This window comes from Dendrobates tinctorius, unplaced genomic scaffold, assembly GCF_039654945.1.
Source record: "Dendrobates tinctorius isolate UK_male_01 unplaced genomic scaffold, ASM3965494v1 ptg000009l, whole genome shotgun sequence".
Classification (NCBI taxonomy): Eukaryota; Metazoa; Chordata; class Amphibia; order Anura; family Dendrobatidae; genus Dendrobates; species Dendrobates tinctorius.
In genome coordinates, this window is record NW_027361677.1 from 26,293,497 (window position 1) to 26,318,843 (window position 25,347).

The following is a 25,347-nucleotide window of genomic DNA, read 5'->3' on the forward strand; positions in this document are numbered from 1 at the left end:
GTCAAGCGCGTGGTGAGAGGAGGGAAAGAGTCCGGGTGCCGTTGGAAGGTGAGTATATCCTTTTTTTTATTTTTTTTTGCCATATTCTAGAATACCTGATGAGTTAGAATCGGGCCACCATCTAGTTAGATCTAAGCCTGGTCCATTATCCATCGGGTCCGGCCGGGCACCTGCTACTCTTTGAGACGAAACACAGCTTTGCTACCGCCATGCTACGTATCACCCCACCCTGTGGTGTTAGTACAGATCAAGACTCTGGAAGGCACTCGGTCTGGTCCAGAGATCTTGAAAATGTAACTGGAGTGTGACCAGGACATAGGATAAGTACATATTCTCCTTATGAAATCCTAGCTGACTCAACAAAGCAGTTAGACCGCATGGTATCTAGTTTGCAAACACGCCTTATGTTCTGAGCTTAGCTGGTTCAAGGTGTGAGATCTGTCACTCACAGCCTTTTGAGGCATGACACCCCCCACCCCACTGCTAAGCAAGGTGTCCTGGTACAGCTGCACATGGGAAAAGAGTTTTATAAGCCCCTGCAAATTAGGATACAAATGATTGACATGAAGTTATATCTCCAATATTCTTCACACTTACCATTTGTCAAGTGGCGTAAAATGTAAATAAGGGCTGAGAAGGACCGAGAAACGCCTCATGGACATCCAGCCATGGGGCAATGCAGTAAATAAATAGCATTAGCACATGAAAATAATATAAAGGAACTTCGTTAACATAATCTTGATTAACAAAAAAGTGTTACCTAAGCACCCTGTATCATGTTCATGTACTATTGCTGTTTATTTATATATTTACTGCAGGGTATTTGCTTACTTTGTTTCTATCTTGGGTTTTGCTTCCTGTAAAGTGGCAAAGACCCGCCCCCCCCCCACTGACCGTAAAGTGGAAAAGACCCGCCCACACTTCCGGTCAAGTGGCAAAGACCCGCCCCCCCACTGACGGTAAAGCGGCAAAGACCCGCCCCCCACTGATGGTAAAATGGCAAAGACCCGCCCCCCACTGACGGTAAAACGGCAAAGACCCGCCCCCCCACTGATGGTAAAGCGGCAAAGACCAGCCCCCTCCACTGACTGTAAAGCGGCAAAGACCCGCTCCCTCCACTGACTGTAAAGTGGCAGAGACCCGCCCCCCCACTGTAAAGTGGCAAAGGCCCGCCCCCCCAATTACTGTAAATCAGCAAAAATCTGTCCCCACTTTCTGAAATCTTTCTCGGAGTCGCTGCTGCCAATGACGGATTACTCTGGATAACAGGCAGTGGAAAACAGGTTACACAGAAGAGAGACACCTAGGGGACAGAATTTTTTGGGTGAAAAAAATAAACAAACCTAGTGCGATTATCTGCTATCACCGGGGGGGGGGTCGCCTAAACTGGAAGGTAATAATGTGTAGCTTGGGCAAATCGAAGTGGTCTTCAATAGCCTCACCCCTTTGTCTTTTTTTACGGAGGCTTTCTACTTCTACTCCCACAACTATTTTCAAGATCCAGTCAGAGGGTGAAAACAGTCCGGCATAAGTTCTGATAAGACCAGCAAGAAAGCACACAGATGAACGGCAGGCTAGGGCACACAAATCACCACATTAACAGATGGAGCTATTTATCTGAAGTATTGCGGTGTATAGTTCAGTCAAAAAACGGAGGTGCTTGCATGAAAAACATGAATATTTCAATGCATCATGAAAAAAGAAGAAAAATGCAGCACTCACCAATGGAGCTGAAAAACTGTGCGTCTTTATTTCACACCTGGACCCGTAGAAGCGAGTAATCGCGAAATGGCCGTTGTCCGGCACCTCCCTCCCCTAGCATTCCTCTAATGTCCGGCATGTCCACATACCTGTTGATGGAATTCATGTGAAAAAAATACGTTTTTCAGCACCATTGGTGAGTGTTGCATTTGTCTTCTTTTTTCATGATGCATTGGGATAAGTTCTGATAAGAGCAGAGGGTTTGTTGCAATGTATCAGTGCAAGTATAATAGGAGAACGATTAGTACCGCCGCACTGTAGATTCGGCAGCACATGCTATGGAACTGGGTAATAAGCAAGAGGGACGCTTTACCAACCTGTAGCTCCTTCACTACCCTCTTGATGAGATAATTGCCCAGCTCCACGCCTTGCAGACCTTGTTGCGTCAGACTAATGGAGTAAAAAATGGCCGACTTGATCTTCTTTTCCTCCTCTACCTCGGACGGAAGAATCTCTTTCACAATTGTCTATGCAAAGAAAAAAAAAAAACAATGAACATGGTAACATGCCCACAATAAAAACCTATGTCCCAACTGGTGAAAATGGAATTGTATCATTGATCCTCAAAATACTGCCCCTTTTTAGCCCCTTTCCTGCATTAGACGTACTATTCTGTCCATGTGACCTGGGACCTAAGTCCCAAGGACGGAATAGTACATCTAGCGCGATCAGCTGCGCTCACGGGGGAGCGCAGCTGATCGCGGCCGGGTGTCAGCTGATTATCACAGCTGACACCCGGCACTATGTGTCAGGGGCGGTCACAGACCGCCCCCGACACGTTAACCCCTTGCACACCGCGATCAAACACGATCGCAGTGTACCGGGGGTTTAGGGAAGCATTGGGAGGGAGGGGGCTCCCTCCGTGTTTCCCTGAGCCCCCCACAGCAGCGCGATGTGCAGCGCTGCTGCGGGGGTCTCCTTCCCTGCAGGTCCCCGAATCCAAAATGGCGGCGGGGACCTTCGGGGGCCTGCAGGGAGGCGGCTTCCTCATGCATGCAAAGCGCCGGCATGAGGAAGCCTGCAGCACTGCCTGTGACAGATCGCTGATCTGTCACAGCGATCTGTCACATGACAGTTATGTCCCCCCTGGGACATTGTAATAAAGTTAAAAGTGTAAAAATAACTTTAAAAAAATAAAAAAATAAAAAAATATTCCCTAATAAATTCCTTTTTTTTTTTTTTTAAATAAAAACAAAAAAAACAATAAAAGTACACATATTTGGTATCGCCGCGTCCGTAACGACCCGCCCTATAAAACTGTCCCACTAGTTAACCCCTTTATTGAACCCCGCAAAAAATAAAGCTTTATTATCATACCGAACAAAAAGTGCAATAACGCGCGATCAAAAAGAGGAATATAAATTTCCATGGTACCGCTGAAAACGTCATCTTGTCCCGCAAAAAATGAGCCACCACACAGCATCATCAGCGAAAAAGTAAAAAAGTTATAGCTCGCAGAATAAAGCAATGCAAAAATAATTTTTGATGAAAAATTGTTTTCATTGCATAAAAGCGCCAAAACATAAAGCAACAACATAAATGAGGTATCGCTGTAACCGTACTGACCCGAAGAATAAAACCGCTTAATCAATTTTACCGCAAGCGGAACGGTGTAAACGCACCCCCCCAAAAGAAATTCATGAAATGCTGGTTTTTGTTCATGCTGTGTCCCAAAAATCGGAATAAAAAGCGATCAACAAATGTCATGTGCCTGAAAATGATACCAATAAGGCTAAGTGCACACGTACCGGAACTCTCGCGGAAATTACCGCGAGAATTCCGGAATTCCATTCCGCGGGAAAATCGCATTTTAAATTCCCGCGATTTTCCCGTGGAAAAACTAGCATTTTGCAAGCGTATTTAGCTTGCAAAATGCTAGCGTTTTCCAAGCGATCTGTAGCATCGCTTGGAGAACTGATTGACAGGTTGGTCACACTCGTCAAACATAGTGTTTGACGAGTGTGACCAACTTTTTACTACTGAGGCTGCCTATGCGGCATCAGTAGTAAAAGATAGAATGTAAAAAAAAATAAAAAATAGTGTTATTCTCACCTTCCGGCGTCCCACGCATCCGTTCCCAGTAATCCTTTGCGAAAATGCCCGCGATGACGTCCGTTCTCGCGGGATCGCGATGTCTCACGGTCATTCGCGATGACGTCGCGCGAATGACCGCGAGACTTCGCGATCCCGCGAGAACGGACGCCATCGCGGGCATTTTCGCAAAGGCTTACTGGGACCGGGAGCGTGGAGAGAGGCGGGAAGGCTGCGCGGGATGCCGGAAGGTGAGAATAACAATATTTTTTATTTTAAATTCTATTTTTTACAGGGATATGGTACCCAGAGCCCGGAGGACAGTCTCCTCTCCTCCGGACCGTGGGTACCATCCGCAATTGTTCCGCTTAATTTCCGCATGGTGTGCACAGCCACTTGCGGGAAGTAAGCGGAACAATGCATTCCTATGGGTGCGGGATCGCCGCGATTCCGCAAATTAATGAGCATGCTGCGTTTTTTTGCCGCAAAGCGATTCCGCCGCGGTAAAAACCGCAGCATTAGCACAGCATTGCGGAATCCCATAGGAATGCATGGGATGCTTATTTTTCGCGTTTTCGCGGCAAAATCGCGCGGTTAAAACCGCCGCGGAAACGCAAAAAAAACGCCACGTGTGAACTCAGCCTAAAAGCGTCAACTCGTCTCGCAAAAAATAAGACCTCACATGACTCAGTGGGTCAAAATATGGAAAAATTATAGCTCTCAATATGTGGTGATGCAAAAACTATTTTTACAATAAAAAGCGTCTTTTAGCGTGCGACAGCCGCCAAACATAAAAAAACCGCCATAAATAGTAAATCAAACCCCCCCGTTATCACCCCCTTAGTTAGGGAAAAATGAAATAAAAAAAAATGTATTTATTTCCATTTTCCCATTAGGGCTAGGGTTAGGGCAAGAGTGAGGGTTAGGGGTGTGTTGGGGTTCGGGTTGAAGTTAGAATTGGGGGGTTTCCACTGTTTTGGTACATAAGGGGCTCTCCAAATGCAACATGGCGTCTGATCTCAATTCCAGCCAAAAAAGTCAAATGGCGCTGCTTCCCTTCCGAGCTCTGCCATGCGCCCAAATAGTGGTTTACCCCCACATGTGGGGTATCAACGTACTCAGGACAAATTGCACAATAACTTTTAGGGTCCTGTTACCCTTGGGAAAATAAAAATTGGGGAAAAAATATGATTTTTTAATTGTACGGCTGTACGTTATAAACTTCTGTGAAGCCCTTGTGGGTTTCAAAGTGCTCACCACACATCTAGATAAGTTCCTTGAGGGGTCTAGTTTCCAAAATGGGGTCACTTGTGGGGGGTTTCCACTGTTTAGGTACATCAGGGGCTCTCCAAACGTGACATGGCGTCCAATCTGAATTCCAGCCAATTTTGCAGTGAAAAAGTCACACGGCGCTCCTTCCCTTCTGAGCTCTGCCATGCGCCCAAACAGTGGTTCCCCCCTACATATCAGGTATCAGAGTACTCAGGACAAATTGCAAAATAACTTTTCCAGTCTAATTTCTCCTGTTACCCTTGGTAAAATAAAAAAATGAACCGGAAGTAATTTGTTTTGTGGAAAAAAAAAAAGGTAAAGGTTCATTTTTTTTTAAGCTTTCAAAAATTTCCTGTGAAAGCACCTGAAGGGTTAATAAACTTCTTGAATGTGGTTTTGAGCACCTTGAGGGGTGCAGTTTTTAGAATGGTATCACTTTTGGGTATTTTCTATCATATAGACCCCTCAAAGTGGCTTCAAATGTGATGTGGTCCGTAAAAATAAAATGGTGTTGTAAAAATGAGAAATCGCTGGTGAACTTTTAACCCTTATAACTTCCTAACAAAAAAAAAAAATTGGCTTCAAAAATTGTGCTGATGTAAAGTAAACATGTGGGAAATGTTATTTATTAACTATTTTGGGTCACATAACTCTCTGGTTTAAGGGCATAAAAATTCAAAGTTTGAAAATTCCAAAAATTTTCAAAATTTTCGCCATATCTCCGTTTTTTCATAAATAAACGCAAGTTATGGCAAAGAAATTTTACCACTAAAGTGAAGTACAATATGTCACGAGAAAACAATGTCAGAATCACCGGGATCCATGGAAGCGTTCCTGAGTTATAACCTCATAAAGGGACAGTGGTCAGAATTGTAAAAATTGGCCCGGGAGTTAACGTGCAAACCAACCTTGGTAGTGAAGAGGTTAAAAGACTGTGGTCACCCCTAACTATCTGCATGTAACCCTGTAGGGGACATCGCCGCTATAAAAAAACGCACCTTGAGGGTCTCCGTTCTGCCAAAACTGGCGTTTGATTAAATATGCTCATTAGGCTGCTTAGCGCTCCATGGGCGTGTCCAAGAGACTCTGTGTGCTCCGTCCCGCCCACTCATTTTCCATGTTCCCGCCTTCCTCGCTGGTAATAGACAGCGCTAGCTTGCCAGAGCTTTTTCTGGAGCCAATGCTTGTTTTAGAGCTGTCAATCACCAGCGAGGGAGGAGACATGCAAAACCAGAGGTCAGAACAGTTCCCCGAGTCTCTTGGCCACACCCAGGATGCACCAAGCATTCTAATTAGCATATCTGAGTATATTTTGGTTACTGCAGAAGGGAGGCGGTGATAAAACCAATAAAAACTACGATATTTATAGGTCTATGTGCCCTACAAGGCTGTGTGCGGATACGGTTCCTTGGTGCTGACACTCCCTTTAAATCACCCCATCTATGTATATACAAGTGATGCAAATCAGCTCCTTATCCATCAGTCACAGCAACTCCTACACTCACAACCCCAAAGACGCGTCATTATTTGTGCCACTTATCCCTCTCGTTGAGAACTGCGCAGGCGTACGTGCAATTAATGGCTTCCCGCTTGCCCGTGGCAGCGCCGTCCACCTTTACTATGACTATTTTTGTGCAATTGCCGGCACTGCAGGTACGAGTCACCGCCATGAAGTTTCCCCTCCTGTGAGAGCTCGTGACCTCCATTATCATAAAACGCTCGCACTCGGCAGCGATCCGCGGGTCCTGTCGTCGCAGCGGGGTGCGCACAGTCGGCACACACCTGACTCAGTCCATCCTCCAGGGGAAGAAGTCAACGCCTCGAACAATTAGCAACACTTTCCTATTCATTATTTTCAAAGGCTTCTTATTAAATCAGAGATTTGAGTGGTGTTCGCTATCCGTGGGCGTCCTGCTGGGGTAATTGAGGCATGTGGTGCCGCCTTATTTTAGGCAACTAAACCCTTTCCTTACCACATTGAAGTTCTGGCAATAAATAAATGCATTTCTAATGCCAGGTACACTGGGAAGGGGACTTTCTCCCTCTAATCTGGCACATTCTGGACTTGATGTTTTTCGTGTCCATGAATACCCCACCGAGAGCACTATATTTGTCCTGTTAGTCTAAAATAGTTTACAATACTAAGAGACAGTCAGAGCTCACATACAGCCTATATTACTGGGAGACACACTGAGCTCACATACATCTTGTATTACTGGAGACACAGACCTCACATCCAATCTGTATTACTGGGAGGCACACAGAGCTCACACCCAGCCTATATTACTGGGAGACACACTGAGCTCACATACATCTTGTATTACTGGAGACTAGTGTTGAACATTGTGATACCGCAAGTATCGGGTATCGGCCGATATTAGCGGTATCGGAATTCCGATACTGACTTCCGATACTTTTGTCATATCGGATACCGGAATCGGAAGTTCCCATCATGCTATGAGCCTGCTTGCTTTGATTAAGCCAATGGGAATCCTCCGAAGTGTGGGCACATCCTGTTAGGCATGTAGGCATGTTAACTATTGGCATGGCTGTGATTGGCTGCCGAAATGATGTCATGATGCACTATAAAAGCCACCGCAGCCGCCATTTCTTGTTCACTCTGCTGTGAATTCAGTTAGGGACAGGCTGCTGTAGAAGACTGTGAGGGACAGTTAGAAATAGCGATTCCACCAAACATCTAGTGCTTTACCCAGGCTACATAAACCACCACTGTAGCCTTCTTTGCCCTAGCAGCAGTGTTCTCAGCTGTCTGCAAGGGCTGTGTGAGTGCAGCTCACGCTGTGGAGTGGGTCCTGCAGCCACGTCAGGTTGTAGGCTGCCCAGCGTGCCTCACTGCTGCCTCATACATCTTTTAATTTTTGAGCTGCATTTTTTACATAATTTCAATCTAGTGTGCTTCCATCCGTATCCATATACGTTGGTTGCAAACACTAGTAGTAGACAGCGGAGCCTTTCTGCAGCCTTTCAGTGCTAGTGTCCACTTTGCTGCACTGTTCACGGCTGTCTGAGAGGTCTCGGACTGTGTGTGAGTGCAGCTCACACTGAGTAGTGTGTCCTGCAGCTACGTCTGGTTGTAGGACGCTCAGCGTGCGTCAGTGCCTCACACATATTTTTATTTGAGTGCAGCTCATTTTTTCTTCTATTAGTGTGCATCCATCCGTCTCCATCTACGGTGGTTGCAAACACTATATAGGAGTACACAGCGGAGCCTTTCTGCAGCCTGTCAGTGCCAGTGCCCACTTAGATGCACTGTTCACGGCTGTCTTGAGAGGTCTCTGACTATATGTGAGTGCAGCTCACGCTGAGTAGAGTGTCCTGCAGCTACGTCTGGTTGTAGGACGCTCAACGTGCGTCACTGCCTCACACATATTTGTCTTTGAGTGCAGCTCATTTTTTCTTCTCCTATTAGTGTGCATCCATCCGTATCCATCAACATTGGTTGGTTGCAAACACTATATAGGAGTAGATAGAGGAGCCTTTTTTTCTGGCTTGTGCCCTGCCGGTGCAGCCAGATTAGTATTACCCAATTTTTTTGGAGCCTCATCTTTTGCATTGTAGGTTACCTGCCTGCATTGTAATAGCTCCAAAAAGTTGGTGATACTATCAGTTTCAATTCTTTGTTCACATACTTTGAGTTTGTTTCCAACAAAGAAACCACAAAAAAAGTTCACCAAACACTACATGTGTACTTGTGTAAGCCACATCAGCTCCTATTAAAGTGTAGTCCACACACACACACACTTCATAAAATTAGTGTTTCTTGTACCTGTAACCAGCTGTTCAGGAATAAGCACACTAAGGCCCCCCTTTGTACTTTTCTGCCTATCTTAAGCAGTCTGGCAAGATGAAGAAGGCAGGGAGTAAGGCGCGTGGGCGTGGAGTTTCAGCAGGGAGAGGACGTGGGGATTCTGCAGGGAGAGGACGTGGGGATTCTGGGCCTGCTGCGGGCACCAGTGGATCAGCATCCCCCAGTTTTAGCAGGCAACAGTCCTTTATGCGCAGCTTTGTAGGACCTCAACGTACCCCACTGCTGCGGGAGGAACAAATTGAAGCCGTTGTTGGATGGATGGCAGCTAACGCATCGACTTCAATTACTTCCACATCCTCTCAGGGCCAGAGCACCGAAGAGCAACCATCTGTCTCTTCACCACCTGCCAAAGTGCCCAGGCAGTCAGAGAGACATGGACAGGAGCCATCACAGTCTCTACTTCTGTTCTCGGAATCTGTTGGCTTGGAAAGAGGGGGCCAGCCAAGCAGCATTCCTGAATGTGAAGAAGAGGGAGTATGCAGTGATGCACAACTTCTTTGTCCCTCTGAATCTGAAGAGGCGAGTGGGCCAGTGCCTATGGTCAGCACACCTCAGTACGCATCAGATGATGACGAGACTCAGTTGCCACTTTCTGGTGCGTACGGTGCTGGCGAGACAACCCCGGAGAAGCAGCTGTTTGAAGAGGGGAGGGAAGATGATGAGGTCCTTGACCCATCATGGCGTGAGGAACAGGAAGGTGGTGGGAGCAGCTCGGAGGAAGAGATTCCCCTACCGGCCAAAACAGGAGGCAGAGGGAGGGGGAAGACTTGGTTGCCTGTACCCTCCACTTCGGCACCCGTTAGGAGCATTCCTCATTCCAAAGGCAAAACGGGCGCTCCCAAGACTTGCAGTGCGTGGTCCTTTTTTGACACAGTTGCAGATGACATTTGCTTTGTCAAATGCAAGCTGTGTCATCAGAAAGTCAAAAGAGGGAGAAATGTCAGCAACCTCAATACCACAAATATGTGGAAACATGTGCGCACCAAGCACGAGTTGGAGTTGCAGAGACACCCTGAAGACGTAGGCAAACGTACAGCACCACCTACCACCTCTTCAGTTCGTGTTGGGGCCTCTTCCTCCAGCTCACACACTGCTGGTTCGGCTTCCTCACAGGATCGCCAAGGAAGAACCTCTGCCACTGTTGTCCGGAGACCCAGTCAGATTCCACCCATAGCAGCACGTTCCCATCCATCACAGCCATCGGTAGCACAGGCATGGGATAAAAGGCGCCCTTACTCGGCAAACCATCCCCGAACACAGTCTCTGAATGCTGGCATTGCCAAACTTCTGGCAGTTGAAATGCTGTCATTCAGGCTGGTGGACACTGACACCTTCCGGGACTTAATGGCATTGGCAGTCCCCCAATACAACGTGCCCAGCCGCTTTTATTTCAGCAGGCGAGCCGTCCCTGCCCTGCAGAAACATGTTGAGGACAAAATAAAACATGCGCTACTAAACGCCGTTAGTAGCAAGGTCCACCTGACCACCGATGCGTGGACCAGTAACCATGGACAGGGACGATACCTTTCCCTCACTGCCCACTGGGTCAATGTTGTGGAGCCGGGTACAGATCTGGAGAGTGGCGCTGTACGTGTTCTTCCAACGCCACGGATTGCAGGACTCCAGTCTGTACACATAGACTCCTCCTCCTACTCAAGTTCCTCAGAAACAGCAGAGCAGGAGCCTGTTACGACCGATATGAGCACAGCCGTGGCCAAACGTCAACAGGCTGTACTCAAATTAATTTCTTTGGGGAATCGAAGCCACACAGCGCAGGAGCTCTGGAATGCTATCAAGCAGGAGAGCGATGTGTGGTTTGGGCCAGCGAATCTCCAGCCGGGCTTGGTAGTGTGTGACAATGGCCGAAATCTGGTGGCAGCTCTTGGCCTAGGCAACCTCACACACATCCCATGTCTGGCACATGTGCTTAATTTGGTCGTGCAGAGCTTTCTGAGGGACTATCCGGATCTTGATGCACTGTTGCACAAGGTCCGCATAGAGTGCGCTCACTTGCGACGTTCCAGCACGGCAAGATCGCGCCTCGCTGCTCTGCAGCGACGATTTGGCCTTCCGGAACATCGCATCATATGTGACCTACCCACCCGGTGGAATTCAACGTTACATATGTTGGAGCGGTTGTGTGAGCAGCAGGCAGCAGTCATGGAGTACCAGCTGCATCAGGCGCAAACAAGTCGCACTGTGCGCCGTTCACACTTCAGCACCATTGAGTGGGCCTCTATGAAGGACATCTGCCTCGTTTTGCGTGCCTTCGATGAATCCACGCGGATGGCGAGTGCAGATGATGCACTAGTCAGCATGACTGTCCCCCTTATCTGCCTGCTTCAACAAACACTGCAAGCACTAAGGGATGAGGTTTCGGAAGAGGTGGAGGATGAGGAGTCCCAAATGCCATCTGCTTCTGGACAGTCTGCGCTACGTGTTTCCTCACAAAGGCCTAGGCAGGGGACACTTTGTGAGGAGGATGAGGAGGAGTCGATGGAGGAGGAAGACATCTCTCCAGAGGAGGGAGGTACACAAACCTCTACTCAGTATGTACAGCGAGGGTGGGGTGATGCAGAGCAGGCAGAGGTCACGCCTCAAACAGGGGACAGCGGTTCTTTGGCAGTTGGGAGTCTGCAGCACATGGTTGATTTCATGCTGCAGTGCCTGAGAAACGACCGCCGCATCGCCCACATTCTCGTCTCGGCTGATTATTGGGTGTACACCCTCCTAGATCCTCGCTACCGGGACAGCGTACAAAGGCTCATACCAACGTTGAACCGGGAGCGTAAACTGCGGGAGTACGAAGAGTCACTGGTGCAGTCCATAATGTTTTCCATTCCACCCGACAGCATTGTTGCTAGTGCTTTACAAAGCAGCTCTGTGCGTCGAGGCAGTGGCGGAAACTCTGCACAAAGAGGGAGCAGAGGCAGCGCCGCAGAACAAGGCAAGACCACTATGGCCCAAATGTGGCAAAGTTTTGTGTGTCCACCACAATTGTCTACACCATCAGCGACGCCTCGAGTCAGCAGGAGGCAACGCTTACGACAGATGGTGTCAGACTACATGTCTTGCCCTGTCACTGTACTCCCAGATGGCTCTTCCCCCTTCAAGTTTTGGGTCTCTAAGCTGGATACATGGCCAGAGCTTAGCCAGTATGCATTGGAGGTGCTGGCTTGCCCTGCTGCCAGTGTATTATCGGAACGCGTCTTTAGTGCCGCAGGTGGTGTACTAACAGATCGTCGCACGCGACTATCTTCCGATAATGTTGACCGGCTGACTTTTCTGAAAATGAACAAGGCCTGGATCTCCAAAGACTTTGCCATTCCTCTTACAGACTAAATTAGTGGTTGGCAACTGTATCCAGGTCTGCTGGTGTGTTCATTTTTCTACCACCTGAACTATAATCCCTGTGCTTCAACACAGCCAGTTGTCGCTCAGATGTGTCGTCTGCACAGAGAAACACACTAGCTCCTGTGTTAGTGGGGTTCAGTAACGCCAGCTGATCCCCTGCTGTGTGGACGGCAAAGTCACCAGCTCCATCAACATTCAAACCACTACTGATTTTTAACCGTGCCCAACTTAGGTCTCTGGCTCCACTGTCTCTACTATTTCCCCTGGCCTCCAACCCCGCCATCTACATCTCTGAAGTGGCGTCAGCACAATCTACACTTGTTCCTGTGGCTCAGTCCCATCAGTTTATCCCCTGATGTGTGTCCGGCAAGGTCTCCTGCTCTGTCCACATTCCCATAACCAGTAGTGGGAATGAGGACAGAGCTGGCGAACTTGCCGGACAAACATCAGGGGATCAACTGACGGGACTGAGCACCAGTAACACAGGAACAAGTGTAGATTGTGCTGACACCACTTCAGAGATGTAGCTGGCGGGGTTGGAGGCCAGGGTAAATAGTAGAGACAGTGGAGCCAGAGGCCTAAGTGGAGCATGGTTAGAATCAGTAGTAGGCAACAACCTCCATAAAAACCGCTGCCCATTGGCCTCTGCATGCGGCATGCGTAATCCTGGGCTCCAACAGCGTCAGTTGGTGTTCAGAAGTGTCGTCTCCACAGAGCCAAACACATTCGTTCAAGTGTTAGTGGGGTTCAGCACTGCCAGCTCTTCCCCTGCTGTGGAGATGGCAAGTCTCCTGCTGCCTACACCTGCCAAAATCCAGTAGGCCCCAGCCTGCTTCTCGCCTAATCCTGGGCTCCAACAGCGTCAGTTGGTGTTCAGAAGTGTCGTCTCCACAGAGCCAAACACATTCGTTCAAGTGTTAGTGGGGTTCAGCACTGCCAGCTGTTCCCCTGCTGTGGAGATGGCAAGTCACCTGCTGCCTACACCTGCCAAAATCCAGTAGGCCCCAGCCTGCTTCTCGCCTAATCCTGGGCTCCAACAGCGTCAGTTGGTGTTCAGAAGTGTCGTCTCCACAGAGCCAAACACATTCGTTCAAGTGTTAGTGGGGTTCAGCACTGCCAGCTGTTCCCCTGCTGTGGAGATGGCAAGTCTCTCCTGCTGTCTCCGCATTCCAAAGACAGTAGGCCTCAGCCTACACCCAGATTTTGCCTGGGCTTCAACACAGCCAGTTGTAGCTCGGAAGTGCCGTCCACACGGAAAGAGACACTTGCTGCCGTGTCTCAGTGGGGTTCAGTAACGTCAGCTGTTCCCCTGCTGTGTGGATGGCAGTCTCTCCTGCTGTCTCTGCATTCCAAAGACAGTAGGCCTCAGCCTACACCCAGATTTTGCCTGGGCTTCAACACAGCCAGTTGTAGCTCGGAAGTGCCGTCCACACGGAAATAGACACTTGCTCCCGTGTCTCAGTGGGGTTCAGTAACGCCAGCTGTTCCCCTGCTGTGTGGTTGGCAGTCTCTCCTGCTGTCTCTGCATTCCAAAGACAGTAGGACTCTGCCTACACCCTCCTATTTCCTGGGCTTCAACACAGCCAGTTGTAGCTCGGAAGTGCCGTCCACACGGAAAGAGACACTTGCTCCCGTGTCTCAGTGGGGTTCAGTAACGCTAGCTGGTCCCCTGCTGTGTGGATGGCAAAGTCTCCTGCTGCCTACACAGTCCTACTACTACTGATTTTTAACCGTGCTCCAATTAGGCCTGTGGCTCCACTGTCTCTCGTATTTCCCCTGTCCTCCAACCCCGCCAGTTACAGCTCCGAAGTGGCGTCTGCACAATCCACACTTGTTCCTGTGTTACAGGTGTTCAGTCCGGTCAGTTAATCCCCTGATGTGTGTCCGGCAATGTCGCCTGCTCTGTCCACATACCCATAACTAGTTATGGGAATGTGGACAGAGCAGGCGACATTGCCGGACACACATCAGGGGATTAACTGACCGGACTGAACACCTGTAACACAGGAACAAGTGTGGATTGTGCAGACGCCACTTCGGAGCTGTAACTGGCGGGGTTGGAGGACAGGGGAAATACGAAAATCAGTGAAGCCACAGGCCTAAGTGGAGCTTGGTTAAAATTAGTAAAAGTCTACAACCGATCTTAAAATTTCTTCAATGCAGCCTCAGCCTGCTCCGTGCTTGTCCCTGGGCTTCAACACAGCCAGTTGTTGCTCGGAAGTGCCGTCTTCACAGAGTAAAACACTAGCTCCTGTGTTTGTGGGGTTCAGTAACGTCAGCTGTTCCCCTGCTGTTTTGATGGAAATCTGTCCTGCTGCCTCCCAATTGACAGCACATCAGGCCTCAGCCTGCTAAGTGCTTGTCCCTGGGCTCCAACATCGCCAGTTGCTGCTCATAACTGACTTTGGCACGGGTACTCCCTCCTGCCCAGCTTGGTTCCAGCTGGTCCTCGCTATTTCCATTTGCTCTTGCAGCTTCTGCTACCCCTCCGGGTTCCAGCACCGTCAGCTGGTTCTCGTCAGAGCCTTTGGCCTAGGTGCCTCCATCTCGGTATCCGAGTTCCGGCAACGTCTGCTGGTCCTTGGTAGTGCTTTGTAGCACAGGTACCTCCTGCTTAGTAACCGGGTTCCAGCACCGTCAGCTGGTCCTCGGTTGTGCCATTGGCTCTTGTTCCTTCTGCTGCCCCTCCGGGTGCCAGTACCGTCAGCTGGTTCAAGAGGACAAAGAACAGGAAGACAACCACCAAGATACAGAACAACAAGAGAGAGAAGACAAAGAAGCATAAAAAAACAAAGCAGAAGAACATTAAGCATAAGACTAATACTCTGAGCAAATGATATTATCTTATTTATAAGCAGAAGACGACTAAGCAGTGTATGGGGGTGAGTCCGTTCCTCCTCGTGGTGCCCCTGGAAAAGGCCTGCTGCTGCAGGCCAAACTGAACGCGGACAAATCCTGTTGTAAATCTTTTGTGACAGGCAGAACGGAAGGTGTAAACTTCTAACTTTTCTAGATAACAACTACAGGAATGCCTGACACAAATAAGAATATGATGAAGAAGAATAGGAAGAAGATGAAGAAGTTGAATATGTAGAATAATAATTGTTGAATAAGAAGAATATGAAGAATGTAAGAAAAGGAAGAAGAAGAAGAAGAATGTAAAAAAAGGAAGAAGAAGAATTTAAAAATAGGAAGAAGAAGAATGTAAAAAAAGGAATAAGAAGAAGAATGTAAAAAAAGGAAGTACAGTGCCTACAAGTAGTATTCAACCCCCTGCAGATTTAGCAGGTTTACACATTCGGAATTAACTTGGCATTGTGACATTTGGACTGTAGATCAGCCTGGAAGTGTGAAATGCACTGCAGCAAAAAAGAATGTTATTTCTTTGTTTAATTTTTTTTTGAAATTGTGAAAAGTTTATTCAGAGGGTCATTTATTATTCAACCCCTCAAACCACCAGAATTCTGTTTGGTTCCCCTAAAGTATTAAGAAGTATTTCAGGCACAAAGAACAATGAGCTTCACATGTTTGGATTAATTATCTCTTTTTTCCAGCCTTTTCTGACTATTTAAGACCCTCCCCAAACTTGTGAACAGCACTCATACATGGTCAACATGGGAAAGACAAAGGAGCATTCCAAGGCCATCAGAGACAAGATCGTGGAGGGTCACAAGGCTGGCAAGGGGTACAAAACCCTTTCCAAGGAGTTGGGCCTACCTGTCTCCACTGTTGGGAGCATCATCCGGAAGTGGAAGGCTTATGGAACTACTGTTAGCCTTCCACGGCCTGGACAGCCTTTGAAAGTTTCCTCCCGTGCCGAGGCCAGGCTTGTCCGAAGAGTCAAGGCTAACCCAAGGACAACAAGGAAGGAGCTCCGGGAAGATCTCATGGCAGTGGGGACATTGGTTTCAGTCAATACCATAAGTAACGTATTCCACCGCAATGGTCTCCGTTCCAGACGAGCCCGTAGGGTACCTTTACTTTCAAAGCGTCATGTCAAGGCTCGTCTACAGTTTGCTCATGATCACTTGGAGGACTCTGAGACAGACTGGTTCAAGGTTCTCTGGTCTGATGAGACCAAGATCGAGATCTTTGGTGCCAACCACACACGTGACGTTTGGAGACTGGATGGCACTGCATACGACCCCAAGAATACCATCCCTACAGTCAAGCATGGTGGTGGCAGCATCATGCTGTGGGGCTGTTTCTCAGCCAAGGGGCCTGGCCATCTGGTCCGCATCCATGGGAAGATGGATAGCACGGCCTACCTGGAGATACCTCCGCTCCTCCATCAAGGATGTTAAGATGGGTCGTCATTTCATCTTCCAACAAGACAACGACCCAAAGCACACAGCCAACAAAACCAAGGCCTGGTTCAAGAGGCAAAAAATCAAGGTGTTGGAGTGGCCTAGTCAGTCTCCTGACCTTAACCCAATTGAAAACTTGTGGAAGGAGCTCAAGATTAAAGTCCACATGAGACACCCAAAGAACCTAGATAACTTGGAGAAGATCTGCATGGAGGAGTGGGCCAAGATAACTCCAGAGACCTGTGCCGGCCTGATCAGGTCTTATAAAAGACGATTATTAGCTGTAATTGCAAACAAGGGTTATTCCACAAAATATTAAACCTAGGGGTTGAATAATAATTGACCCACACTTGTATGTTTAAAATTTATTAAAATTTAACTGAGCAACATAACTTTTTGGTTTGTTAGGCCTGTTTCACACTTCCGTTTTTTCAAATCCGTCAAAATCCGTTGTTTTCCGTAAAAAAACGGATCCGCCATTTTTTGCAGGATCCGTTTTTTTTGTCCCATAGACTTCCATTACGGTTACCGCGGATCCGTCAAAAAAACGGATCCGTTTTTAAAAAACGGATCCGTTTGCATCAGTTTCCGTCAAAAAAACGGAAACGGATCCGTTTGGCGGACACAAAAACGGAAGTGTGAAACAGGCCTAAGATTTATGCATCTGTTAATAAATCCTGCTCTTGTGTGAAGTTTGAAGGCTCTAACTTATTATTTAGCATCTTATCAAACCTGCTAAATCTGCAGGGGGTTGAATACTACTTGTAGGCACTGTAGAAGAATGTAAAAAAAGGAAGAAGAAGAAGAAGAAGAATGTAAAAAAAGGAAGAAGAAGAAGAAGAAGAAGAATGTAAAAAAAGGAAGAAGAAGAAGAAGAAGAAGAATGTAAAAAAAGGAAGAAGAAGAAGAAGAAGAAGAATGTAAAAAAAGGAAGAAGAAGAAGAAGAAGAAGAATGTAAAAAAAGGAAGAAGAAGAAGAAGAAGAAGAATGTAAAAAAAGGAAGAAGAAGAAGAAGAAGAAGAATGTAAAAAAAGGAAGAAGAAGAAGAAGAAGAAGAAGAAGAAGAAGAAGAAGAAGAAGAAGAAGAAGAAGAAGAAGAAGAAGAAGAAGAAGAAGAAGAAGAAGAAGGTAAAAAAAGGAAGAAGAATAAGAAAGAAGAAAGAAGAAGAAGACATACATGTCTGGCAAAATATAAATGAGGCTAACATAGTCAATATCTTTGTAACGCCTAACGTCTTTAAAAAAAAAAGTTTAATTCCTGCTATTCCATTTGATTGGGCTAAACCTCTATGGCTTTAATGTCTCCTCCACCTCCCCCAATACATTCTACATTATTCTTAGTTGTTTTTCTTCATGTAGAATTAACCTACAAGGAAAGAAAGGTTTTTTTTTAATTCCGATATTTTGGCCCCATTGACTTGCATTGGTTCCCGGTATCGGAATCGGCGATACCGATTTTTTTTTTTTTTTTTTTTTTTTTTTAAGATCGGCCGATCCATTCCGATCCGATATTTTCAAGTATCGGCTGGTATCGCTCAACTCTACTGGAGACACAGACCTCACATCCAATCTGTATTACTGGGAGGCACACAGAGCTCACACCCAGCCTATATTACTGGGAGGCACACAGAGCTCACATCCAGCGTATATTACTGGGAGACACACAGACCTCACATCCAGCCTATATTACTGGGAGAGACACAGACCTCACATCCAGCCTATATTACTGGAAGAGACACACAGAGCTCACACCCAGCCTATATTACTGGGAAGAGTCACAGAGCTCACATCCAGCTTATATTACTGGGGGACACACAGACCTCACATCCAACCTATATTACTGGGAGAGACACAGACCTCACATCCAACCTATATTACTGGGAGACCCACAGAGCTCACACCCAGCCTATATTACTGGGAGGCACACAGAGCTCACATCCAGCGTATATTACTGGGAGGCACACAGACCTCTCATCCAGCCTATATTACTGGGGGACACACAGACCTCACATCCAGCCTATATTACTGGAAGAGACACACAGAGCTCACACCCAGCCTATATTACTGGGAGAGTCACAGAGCTCACATCCAGCCTATATTACTGGGGGACACACAGACCTCACATCCAGCCTATATTACTGGGGGACACACAGACCTCACATCCAACCTATATTACTGGGAGAGACACAGACCTCACATCCAACCTATATTACTGGGAGAGACACAGACCTCACATCCAGCCTATATTACTGGGAGACCCACAGAGCTCACACCCAGCCTATATTACTGGGGGACACACAGACCTCACATCCAGCCTATATTACTCGGGGACACACAGACCTCACATCCAACCTATATTACTGGGAGAGACACAGACCTCACATCCAACCTATATTACTGGGAGAGACACAGACCTCACATCCAGCCTATATTACTGGAGACACACACAGCTCACATCCAGCCTATATTACTGGGAGGCACACAGAGCTCACAGTCAGCTTATATCAATAACAGAGAGGCACAGACCTTACACCCAGCCTATATCACAGAGAGACGCGCAGAGCTCACATCCAGCTTTTATTACTCGGGAGACTCACAAACCTCACATCCTGCCTATATTATTAACAGAACAACACAGAGCTCACATCCAGAATATATATCTGGGAGACACACATACCTCACATCCAGCCTATATTGCTAGGAGACACACAGACCTCACACCCAGCCTATGTTACTAACAGAGAGACACACAGAGCTCACATCCAGCATGTATTACTGAGAGACACACAGAGCTCACATTCAGCCTATACTACTGGGAGAGACACACGGAGCTCATATCCAGTTTGTAGTACCAGGAGAGATGCACAGATCCCACAGAGTAGCCATGGGGCAACAGAGCAAAAAAAATTCAAAACTGTGTGACAAATCATAGAATCAGGAGATTTTCTTTCAAATGAACATTAATTATTCTTGAGCCCACACAAGATCAGGGTTTGTGCACTGGAGAGATTGTTTCAATGGCGCGCAGATGCACCATTGTTTGGCCAACCGTTATCTCTCCTGACTCCCCCACACGTGGAGACACTTGGCAGAGTGCGCCTGTGTTCTTCATACATCCCTACGAGACAGCCGCTGGCAACCTCCTCTAGAGTTGGATTATCTCCCAGAAAATAAAAGGATCAGCCATTGGAAGTCCAACAGGACGGATCCTTCTCTCTCCCAAGATAATCTGTTGAGAAGGTCAGAAGGCCACCATACACATCGGATTTTCGTCTGACTTTAGTCTGTGTGTGGGGGCTTTAATTATAAAGGCAGGTATCCAAATGTTGTGACTTCGTAAACCCTAACATATTGACAAAATCACTAAGCATCATACAAAATCTCACCTGAATATTACCCAAAATGTGCTGCACCAAGGCCACATGTAGCACGATGAGGGGCTCCCCGGGCATTGCGTTATGAGTGAAGGTGAAGCATCTCCTGTAAGGACCGACTCTGCGCTTCATGTCCGTCCAGTTCCTGACAGGATGCACAGCCTCGTACCTGCACAGAAACCCAGCATTAGCAAACGTCCAGTCCTTCCTCCATCGTCCCAAAAAACTGAGTATACAATAATGAGGCCGATCACCTCAATAGGGAGACCAGTGTGGGTTTGTTCACTGTTTAGTCATTTCTCTCTCCCTAGTACTGCATTCACAGTTACACTGATCAGTACGACTGTATAGTGTCCTCCACGCTGCAGCTGTCTAGTATTTTATCTGCCCCTAGTGCTGGATTCACAGATACACTTCTCCGGACTGCTGTATTATGACCTCTGTGCTTTAGCTTTCTAGTGTTTTCTCTCAGCCAAGTGCTGGATTCAGTGTTACACTGCTCAGTACTGCTGTGTAGTGTTCTCCATGCTGCAGTTTTCTAGTGTTGTATCTCCCCCTAGGGCTGGATTCACGTTACACTTCTCAGGACTGTTGTATAATGGCCTCTGGGCTGCAGCTTTCTAGTCTTTTATCTCATCATAGTGCTGGATTCAGTGTTACACTGCTCAGTACTGCTGTGTAGTGTTCTCCATGCTGCAGTTTTCTAGTGTTTTATCTCCCCCTAGGGCTGGATTCACGCTACACTTCTCAGGACTGCTGTATAATGACCTCTGAGCGGCAGCTTTCTAGTCTTTTATCTCATCATAGTGCTGGAATCACAGCTACACTGCTCAGTACCACAGTATAATATCCTCCATGCGGATGCTGAGTTTGAATGTGCGCTACATAGAGTCATTAGAACAGGAATCCCTCATGTCTGTGTGTGCTTCTTAGGGAGGCATCTCCCACACCGGGCAATTCTACAATTCATGGCAGGTATATAGATGTTTCCACTATGTACAAAAATTATTTGCCAACTTGAAAATCTAAGGGTGATGGCTGACTGACAGGCAGGCAGGTGACAGATCGCAGACACTGGACTCACGATAAAGAAGGTGCAGATCAACAAAAGTGTGAAATAAATAGAAATTGACAAAATGACCAATATATAAAAATGAGAAACATACATTTAAAATGCATTTGAATGGATCTTTTTAGTCTTAAAAAAAAAATTCAAAAATGTAGCCCGGGTTTTTAACCCCTTAACGACCGCCGAAACACCTTTTAACGGCAGCAGTTAAGGGTACTTATTCCTCAGCGCCGTTTTTAAATGGCGCTGAGACATAAGTGTATAGTGCCCCTCAGCGTTGGTATTTCCCCGGGGTCTCGGCAACCGGGGGTAGCTGACACCCCAGAGAACATGATTTGAGTCAGTTTTTACCGACCCCGGTGTTGCGATCGTCGTTATTAATGGAATAACAGCGACTGCAAAATAAAAAAAGTCAGATTGTCAATTTAATTTTGCTCTCCTCTGATGTGATCCCCCCCCCCCCCTCCGATACCTCCGGTACCCCTGGACCCTCCTACATGCCCCCCTGTCAATTCCCTCGCCCGGTGGCATCTTCTTCTGGGAAGAAAATGGAGGAGGCATGCGCAGTGCGCCCGCCGAGATCTGCTGGCCAGCTCCCGGCACAACAATAGGAAATTTTTCCTAATGGTTCATTTTGATCACTGTGATAGACCCCATCAGTGATCCAAAAAATAAGAGTAAACCTAACCCCCCTTTATCACCCCCTTGGTTAGGTAAAAATAATTAAATCAAAAAATGTATTTATTTCCATTTTCCATTAGGGTTAGGGTTGGGCTAAAGATAGGGTTGTGGTTAGTGTTAAGGTTGAGATTACGGTTAGGGGTGGGTTAGGGGTGTGGTTAGGGTTGGGATTAGGGGTGTGGTTAGGGTTAGGACTGGAGTTAGAATTGGGGGGTTTCCTCTGTTTAGGTACATCAGGGGGTCTCCAAACACGACATGGCGCCACCATTGATTCCAGCCAATGTAGCGCTCAAAAGGTCAAACGGTGCTGCCTCCCTTCTGAGCCCTGCTATGCGCGCAAATGGTGGCTTTCCCCCCACATACTGGGTATCGGCGTACTCAGTAGAAATTGCACAACAACTTTTATGGTCTATTTTCTCCTGATACTCTCGTGAAAATCAAAAAAAATTGGTTCCAAAGTAAATTTTTGGTGAAAAGAGTAAAATGTTCATTTTTTCCTTCCACATTGCTTTAGTTCTCGTGAAGCATCTGAAGGGTTAATAAACTTCTTAAATGTGGTTTTGCGCATCTTGAGGGGTGCAGTATTTAGAATGATGTCACTTTTGGGTATTTTCTGTTATATTGACCCCCAAACTCACTTCAAATATGAGGTGGACCATTAAATAAAAAAACGGTTTTGTAAATTTTGTTGGAAAAATGAGAAATCGCTGGTCAACTTTTAACCCTTAAAACTTCCTAACAAAAAAAAAAAATTGTTTCCAAAATTGTGCTGATGTAAAGTAGATATGTGGGAAATGTTATTTATTGACTATTTTGTGTGATATGACTCTCTGATTTAAGGGTGCAAAAATTAAAATGTGAAAATTGCATTTCAAAATTTTTGCCAAATTTCCGTTTTTTTCATAAATAAACACAAGTCATATTGAAAAAATTTTACCACTATCATGAAGAACAATATGTCAAGGAAAAACAATGTCAGAATCGCTAGGATCGGTTGAAGCGTTCCAGAGTTATTACCGCATAAAGGGACAGTGGTCAGAATTGTAAAAATTGGCCTGGTCATTAAGTACCAAATTGGCTCTGTCACTAAGGGGTTAAAAACAGCCAAATGTTTCCGTTAATCCTATTCACTTCTATGGGTGTACAGTAAATCTATAGACAGAAAATTATATAGCTAGGAAGCAGCCGTAAGGAACGACAGAAGAGGACGACTCAGGACTTCTCCGCATAGGCCGGACTGCTGGATGGTACAACCCCCAAGGAAGAAGGGTTCAGCATGGGTGTGTCCACTGTACGGGCAAAGGCAGGCAAAATTACAAATCTCCATCCGATGCACTTACTCACTGATCTTCTGCAAGACCTCACAGGGTGACTGCCAGGTTATCCTCTCCAGGTTCAGGAAGCCAACAGAGAACCACTCGGACAGCATGCTCTTCACGATCCCATTCATCTCCTGGAGGAAGAGGGGGGGAAACAAATATGATTAAAATTCGGGAACAAGACAAATCTAAATTTTTGAAAGAGATCACTCGCGGTCAGCCACCTTTCCAAGAGCTCACTGACATTTACTAGAGCGTTAGTCTCAGCTAACTTTGTGTATTAATATGTCTGCCGCTGTGACTGATCTCATTGGCTCCTCCTCATCGCCCGCTTTGTTCCAGTCTCTGGGACCCCCCACTGATCCAGATATAAGTGCGATGCACCGCTATGCTGAAGAAAAAAAAAAAAAAATACAAAAAAGGGCCACCACAATTAACCACCAATGTGGGCAGTTTTTCCCAACGCAGCTGCCCCCCAATCATTCACTAACAAGTAATGGTGACACGGTCACATGTAAGTGCTGCATTGTGGCCCGTTCATTCACAGGATGGGTGTGGAGTCCGAGAGATCAGGCCCCATAACCTGGCAATATTACATTACTCTAAGGTTCAGTTCACATGTACAGATTTTTGCTGAGTTGCATGCAGACGTGTCGTGGATTTTGCTGCATATTTGCAGCGGATTTCCCTCTGTGCTCTGCAAATTGTGGAATCTGCTGTGGATCTAAAAATCTGCACAAAGTTTTAAGTCACATTCAGCTGCACATTTGCTCGGCAGCACGTGTATGAAATTTGGGAAAATGTGGCGCAAAGTGTGGGCGCAAAGAGAGGGAGCAAAGTGGGGGCGCAAAGTGAGGTCGCAAAGAGAGGGAGCAAAGAGGGCACAAAGAGAGGGCGCAAAGTGAGGTCGCAAAGAGAGGGAGCAAAGAGGGCACAAAGAGAGGGCGCAAAGTGAGGTCGCAAAGAGAAGGCGCAAAGAGAGGGAGCAAAGTGGGGGCGCAAAGTGAGGGCGCAAAGTGAGGGCGCAAAGTGAGGGCGCAAAGTGAGGGCGCAAAGTGAGGGCGCAAAGTGAGGGCGCAACGTGAGGGCGCAACGTGAGGGCGCAACGTGAGGGCGCAAAGTGAGGGCGCAAAGTGAGGGCGCAAAGTCATCTGCATAACCACCAAGAATAAACACCCATGTGACACTAGACAGCACAAACTCGGCACGCACCACTCAGACATGTACAAATATTAAATGAGGCAACTCGTTAGTTCTGTAAGGACCGGAGACACCAACAAGAGTGGAATTTCCGTGAATACGATTCATTTAAATAATCCTAAAAATTTTTTTTTTTTTCTAAACCCCTTAAAAATAACACAAATCCTCGAAGTCGGGAGGAGTTAAGATCTGAACAACAAGCCGAGAAAAAAAAAAATATATGTTTTCCATTTCATGTGTGCCTGGCCTCAATTACCGTAGATCTGAAAAGATTTAATTGTGTGTACCATGGGGTGCTATAAAATCAAGAGGCTGCGTTCTGCAAAGAGATAAGGGAATGTAAAAAGACATTTTCCTGAATGCAAATGGACAGGGAACAATATCGGAAGGAGATTAGGGGAGTTCAGTAGCGTAAATAGAAAAAAAAAGAAAAATTCCCCCGTCCGCCAAATATGCTTTTCCATTGTGCAAAGAATTGAATGTGAATCAACTGTAGATAGAACGAGCCGCAGCCGGCGCTGCCGTTCAACGCCGCACACTGCCTATTAGCTTTACACGCAGCACATTGACCTCTGCATAGCGTGTCTGGCGGGGAGTGAACATCCGAAAACTGGAAACTTGGTTATTACACATTTGGGAGAAGTTAGAAAATAATTTAGGAGGGGGGGTTGGCTTCATTTTCTTCTCTGGCAGAATGAAAATTCACTTTTTGGACGAGGGGGGGAAATGAAAAGAAAACAATGAAGAAGAGCTGTAACTCCAGCTTCTTGCATTCGAGTCAGAGGATGGATCAGAATATACGGACTGGCTGGGGGTCTCCTGACCCGAATCAGACCGCCACACATCTATATACAGGCGCTTCTCACAAAAATAGAATAGCAGCAAAAAGTGAATTTATCTCAGTTCTTCAATAAAAAAAGTGACTCTCCTCTATTCTATAGAGTCATTACACACAGAGTGATCTATTCCATGGGTTTATTTCTGTAGTGTTGATGATTATGGCTTACAGCCAATGAAAACCAAAAAGTCATTCTCTCAGGAAATTAGAATAATTAACAAAACTTATAAGGCTGTGTGCACACGCTGCGGAAAAGGTGCGGATTCATCCGCGCGGATTTTGTACAATCCGCAGGTGAAACCGCAGGTCAA

The 25,347-nt window shown here is 46.7% G+C and overlaps 1 protein-coding gene across 1 annotated transcript in view; it reads right to left on the minus strand.

The window, feature by feature from the left end:
* Nucleotides 1-25,347, minus strand: part of MLYCD (malonyl-CoA decarboxylase) — a 65,525-nt gene that overhangs the window by 26,560 nt on the left and 13,618 nt on the right. The window contains exons 2-4 of the mRNA XM_073585110.1: nucleotides 23,020-23,132; nucleotides 19,942-20,098; nucleotides 2,079-2,228 (exon numbers count right to left, since the gene is read on the minus strand). Coding sequence (XP_073441211.1) covers nucleotides 2,079-2,228; nucleotides 19,942-20,098; nucleotides 23,020-23,132 — 420 coding nt within the window. The remainder of the gene's footprint in view (nucleotides 1-2,078; nucleotides 2,229-19,941; nucleotides 20,099-23,019; nucleotides 23,133-25,347) is intronic.